Source organism: Leptonychotes weddellii, chromosome 16 (genome assembly GCF_054177405.1).
Source record: "Leptonychotes weddellii isolate Sample4059 chromosome 16, ASM5417740v2, whole genome shotgun sequence".
Classification (NCBI taxonomy): domain Eukaryota; kingdom Metazoa; phylum Chordata; class Mammalia; order Carnivora; family Phocidae; genus Leptonychotes; species Leptonychotes weddellii.
In genome coordinates, this window is record NC_138384.1 from 10,222,896 (window position 1) to 10,228,895 (window position 6,000).

Consider the following 6,000-nt stretch of genomic DNA (forward strand, 5'->3'; position numbering starts at 1 on the left):
GACTGACAGCACATTATAGAATGAGCACAGATGAAGGAGGTAAAAGAAACCAACACCACAGGACAGAACCTTGCCTCGCAAACTAACCGTTCTGACCCACGACTGAAGCCACATTAAAAACCCCAATGCAGCCACCTTTCACCACGCACTACAGGGTTAATCATTTTCAAAAGGGTGAAGAACTCATAGTTAAATAGAAATACAAACAGGAGATTTCCTGAGGATACAGACAACTTTCATTAACCATGTCTTCTTGGCATTGAAGTTGAGGCCGTCTTGAAAGGCAGATGGAGCTTAAAAAGCGTTCTCTAGGCGTTGGTCCAAGGACTGAGGCAAGGCTTACGATGCATTAAGCTTTATGACTTGACATGTTGACACACATGGCATTAGTACTGTTGTCCTTTGTATCACCACAAATGATTTTTGTAGGCTTAAGTCACCAGAATAAGGGCTCAACAGAGGGGAAGGGCTAGAAAAGCTGCACCTTGCAAGGCAGGGAGTCCAATAGGCTTATAGCACCTCTCCCACTTGTATTCCTGCCTCCTCGGGTTTTCTATCAAACTCCCCCAGTCACGTATTTATTTGATTTGAAACAAATATATGTTAAAATCTTTGCAGGTAGTCTTTCTGCCCTGTCTGGCTTTGAGAGTTGACCACTCAATCATTCACAGTGATAATGGTGTGAATATTTTGTGAACATACTACTATGTCACAGGGGCCCTAGATTATTCACAAGCCAAAGATGACATTAAACACGTCTAATTAAAAAAAATAAATAAAACTACTCTGACTTTAGAAATATGCTAAAGGTTTTTTGTTTGGATGAAACCCATAAAAAAAAGCAAACTATTCTGTGTGGAACAATCATATTTACCTAAATAATTCATAAAATTGATACCATCCCATTCTTTGCCTGTATAGCCTGCAGTGTAAAAGAACCTTGGGCATGTATCAGAGACAATTTGGATAATTTAGCTATAAAGTTCCTGCACATGCTGATCTATTTAAAATAGTTTCTAAGATGTTACTTTCATGATATTCAGCAATTGTTCTTAAATGAGTGAAAACTACACCTTACATTTCAATCACTTTTTCAATCACAATAAACTGGCTGAAAAGTCTTTTGATCATAGATGTTGAGGGATTTTATTTTATCTTCAATTTGAGAGGAACAATTTTAGTGGCTTGCATTTTCTAATTTTTTGTGAAATATTTATATGCCATCTACTAGAATATTTCATATAAATTACATTTATGAGCTTGGACTATAAATTTTTTCTAAAGAAATGTTTTAGTGCGTAATTTTACAAACTACCATATATCTGTCAAGTTTACGGTTCTATTAAGTATGTGCATGAACTGTATAGATAATAAATAAAATATTTTGTCTTTCTTTTTAAAGATTATTTGTAAGAAGCAGCAGGACATTTTATTAATTCTTTCAGGTGTACATAAATCATTGTTGTCCCCAGTGCTTGAGGCGGGATCAAATGAAGGGAGAGTGAGGATCCCCACAGCAGCATTTCAATCCAAGTTGATGGGTTTTATTTTCTTTGTTTCTAAATTCACAATTGTCTTTTCTTCCTCTTTCCATCACACACTTGTATAATGGCTTATGTGTTTCCTAACTCTCTTTCATGGATTTATTTCTATCATCTGGGGCAGAATGTGAAGCTCTTAAAGAAAACTGGCATGTTCTGTATAGTCTGTATACAACCTAGAGTATCTTTTAAAAAATGGGCAAAAACATACCAAATAAAGAAAAAGAATTTGGGAATTATATATTTGTAAAGTACAACAAAGGGTTAAATTCCTTACTATGTACATCAATTAAAAATTGTACTTTGGCTAAAAAACAACCCAAACTGAAGTGGTCTGTGTTATTCCAGGTGAACTGTCAAGAACTGGGTGCAATTCACCATGTTGCATTTCTCCTGCTTTGGCAATCACAGACTCACAGAGAGGGAGTTTCCCTTAGAGGGGCACCTGAGTCACTAGAGTAGAAGAGAACTTTGCAGCCTACCCGGGATGAACAGGTAGCATGAAGGTATGTATGTGGTATGGGATTGGGGTTGTTTTACCTACACCTTAACTTCACCTGTCTCATGTGTACCCATAACTTCACCTGTCTCATGTGTACTCATGGTACCTGTTGCACCAAGTCCTAATTTTGATCTTGACATTCAGGGTTATCCATCAATTTTCTTTACCATAACCAAAAATATCATTCAGCCCTTCCCGAACTTGACAGTCCATTCTAACCAGTAGACTCACTGATTATTACATGGGATACTGTATCTCTGGATATCTCCAATGTCTATGCTTTTGTTCACCCTTTTCTAGCTATATGGTAGAAGCTTCCTTAATCCTTACATAATCTAAGTTACCATGCTTTTTTCAATACTCATGTGAGCCCAGCTTTTTTTGACAAAGTCAGTCTACAATGATCTGTATATTCCACCAATTTCCAAATCTCTAGAAGTCTGTACCCCATATTTGCATGCTTTTCTGAATCATTTTTTGGTTTGTTCTGACGTGTTTTATCTCTTTGATGACATTAACATGAGCTCTTTCAATACCTCCCAGAATTATTTTTATAAAGTTAGACCCAGATTAGGTGATCAATGTATTCAAATCTATTCATTCATTGATTTTTTTCTGTAATACACTCAACAAAAGCCATGTGCCACACTAGGTACTGAATGCTGGAAATGCAAAGATGAAAAAGATAAACCCTCTCCCATAAAAAAGTTCAAAATTTATAAGGGAGAGAGAAATGTACCATCCTAACTCTAAATATATTAAACCGGTATACATAAGTGCACTAAAAGGCAGAGCTGATCATGGGAGGAAGGAGTCGCTACAATAAAGTGCACTGTTTTCATTCACTCATTTATTCATTCCCTCATTCATTCATTCAACAAACATTTAGTATTTGCCTGCAACATGCCAGGAACTCTTTTTTTTTTTTTAATTTAAATTCAATTTAGTTAACATATAGTATATTATTAAATTTCAGGGGTAGAATTTAGCGATTGGTCAGTTGCATATAACAACCCAATGCTCATTACATCAAGTGCCCTCCTTAATGCCCATCACCCAGTTACCCCATCCCCCCACCCACCTCCCCTCCAGCAACCCTCAGTTTGCTTCCTATAGTTAAGAGTCTCTTATGGTTTAACATGCCGGGAACTCTTAAGATTTGGGATGCTGAGATGAAAGGATGGAAGGTACAGCCTCTATTTTCAGGGCGTTCACACTCAAGAGAGGAAGAAAGTGAGTAAACCAACAAATTATAGCACAGTCTAAAAAATAGCATTACCCTGACAATTAATTGTGATAGATGCCATCTGTCTTCACATTGATTGGTTTGGATTAGTTAGGGATATCATTATGCCTCTATTTCACCCTGAGTACGTCATCTTTTTTTAAAATTTGTTTATTTGAGAGAGAGAGAAACAAAGAGAGAGAGTGCGTGCAAGCTAGTGGGGGGAGGGGCAGAGGGAGAGAATCTCAAGCAGACTCCGAACTAAGCGTGGAGCGTGATGTGGGACCCAATCTCATGACCCATGAGATCATGACCTGAGCCTAAACCAAGAGCTGGACACTTAACTGACTGAGTCACCCAGGCACCCCAGGATCTGAGCACCTCACCTTTAATAAGAGTAAACAAAAAAGGCAAATGGCGTGGTCTAGGTTTGGCTTTCCCCAAGCTTAATGAACAGAGAAACAATTTTCATGGTTGATCCATCATTTTAAGACATGTCAAAAACGTACGTTTTACTTAACACAACTAAATATTACCATGAATTAGCCTCTACTTATCTAGTTTAAAATCCAATGCTTAATTTAGAAAAAGAGTAAAAGATAATCCAAACACCTAGTTAAAATAAATACCTCATTAAGCTTTCATTGTTATTGGTTCATAATTACTGTTTATTTTGTCCCTAGTTTGAATGATTCTCATGAAATTAATTCAACCGTAATATCCAGTTTTTCTCGCTCTTCTACACTTCAGCTTGCTTTGGATTTTAAGGCAGCTTTTCTTAAAAATGCTTATAGGCCACTTCTTCCAGCCTGACTTTTGTTCTCTCTAGAGAAAGAGCAGGGCTACTTCTTCTCAATTCAATTTACATCAATAAACATGCGTCAAATGGCCACCAAGTGCGTTAGAAATACAAAGGTGAGTAAATCACAGTCCATTTCTTCCATGAGTTGATAATGTATACCGAGTTCTAGGAACTTTCAAAAGAGAGGCAATTGACTGATCAAAGAAAATTATCATTATGTGCCCAAATAGGCTTCCAAATTATCTGTGTGCTAAGAATGATGCTTCATTAAGTCACTCATTTTCTCTGGTTCCAGCAACTCAGCCAGAGGAAAAAAAAAAAGAAAGTTCTTTGACTGCAGTATGTTGTCCCTGGCCCACGTAAGATCCAAACCAATACCCTTCTCCTAGCAAAGAAGTCCTTTCTTCACCACCAAGCAAATTGCCTATAGCTCCCTTCTTCCACCAGGTGTTCATATACAATCAACCAACTACAAATACCACCCCACTCTATTATAAACTGCCTCCTTGTCAGTCTCCTATAGAAGCCATGCCCCTGCCCATAACACAAAGCATTTTACACACTTATGTACTTTTAAAAGAACAGAGAATGGTTTATATACAAATTATATATATGTATATATGTGTGTGTATATATATATCATACATAAATACTCCAAATATATATATAAACCTCCATATACTAGAGAGAGAGGGAGATGTTCAGAAATCTCTGAGTCATCAGAGGGAATAAAAGGAACAAATTCTTTTAACCAAGCTTTAAATGAAGACCATGCAAAACCACTGTGTTATTGGACAAAGCTTAAAAAAAATTTACAAGTTTTGATTATTTCTTAGACTTCCACACTCTGTAATGGACAAATAAGATTTTTTTTCCCAATTTCTGAGGTCTCTGAGATAAATTTACCTTTAGTGTTTTTGTAAGTTATACCATGAAATGTATTAGAAATAAATATTAACATATTTTTTCTTGAAAAATGTTTCCTAAATAATTCCAAAAATTTTGTTTCTCAACTTAGTTTAGGAAATTCATAAACAACATGCAGGGACGACTCTCTTTTCCTGAGAGACTATGTATTCTGTCAAAGAAACATACCCAGATGCTGTCTTCTTGTCGATACTGTTTCCAGTTCCTGCCACTGTCACTGAACATCAGGAGGTAGCTGGTCACCCAGTTGGAGCTCCCATATCCCCCCTGGGTGGCCACAGCAGTGGTCTCCATTCTCTCTCCAAGGTCAATCTGCAACCACTGGTATTTGTTTGACACAAGTGGAGACCAGCCACCAGCTCCTTTCATGCAAATAGAAACAGAAGAAAATGGGCAAAAGATTAGTTAAAAATCTGTTAGTGGACTAGAGATGCCAGTAAGACTGTATTCCTGGATGGAGTTTAATAAAGTCAAATTTCCAAATATGAAACTTCTCATAATTGTAGAATAATATAGAAAAACAAGAATTTAGTATAAAAGGATGAAGCCTGTGTTAATTATGTTCATTTCTAGGTATTATAACTTCTTGACACTGGGGAGAACCAAGGATCTTATCGAATGTTTAAAGTGCTTAATTTGACAGGTGGAACTAGCGGGTTTACTGCCCACACGTGATTAGGTAAAATGCTTTAACCTTCAATCGTGGTTCACACTGTGGTGGAACTAGAAAACTACCTTTGGTATCTAATCATGTTCAGACTTCCTGGAGAAAAAGTACAGCATCAAGCCTGAGAATACAGATGGTCAAGGCACAGTCCCTATCCTCACTGTGTTTACAGTCTTATGGGAATAACAGACATTGAGAAGCATGTGTAAAGCACAAATGTTAATGGTGAGGCAGGTGCAGAGAACAATAATACAATAGATGATGGAGGAGTGTTCTATCCAGTGGAAGGCTGGACCTGGCTGGCAACAGTGGATGAGAGGCAATTAAATTTTCAGG

General features: G+C 37.1%; 1 protein-coding gene across 2 annotated transcripts in view; it reads right to left on the reverse strand.

Annotated features, from left to right (window-relative positions):
* CNTNAP4 (contactin associated protein family member 4) overlaps positions 1 to 5,354 on the reverse strand; it is a 178,087-nt gene extending 172,733 nt beyond the window's left edge. For both annotated transcript variants that reach the window (XM_081806346.1, XM_081806345.1), the window contains exon 1: positions 5,166 to 5,354. In XM_081806346.1, the coding sequence (XP_081662472.1) occupies positions 5,166 to 5,291 (126 nt within the window). In that variant the 5' untranslated portion in view covers positions 5,292 to 5,354. The remainder of the gene's footprint in view (positions 1 to 5,165) is intronic.
* Between the last annotated feature and the right edge of the window lie 646 nt (positions 5,355 to 6,000).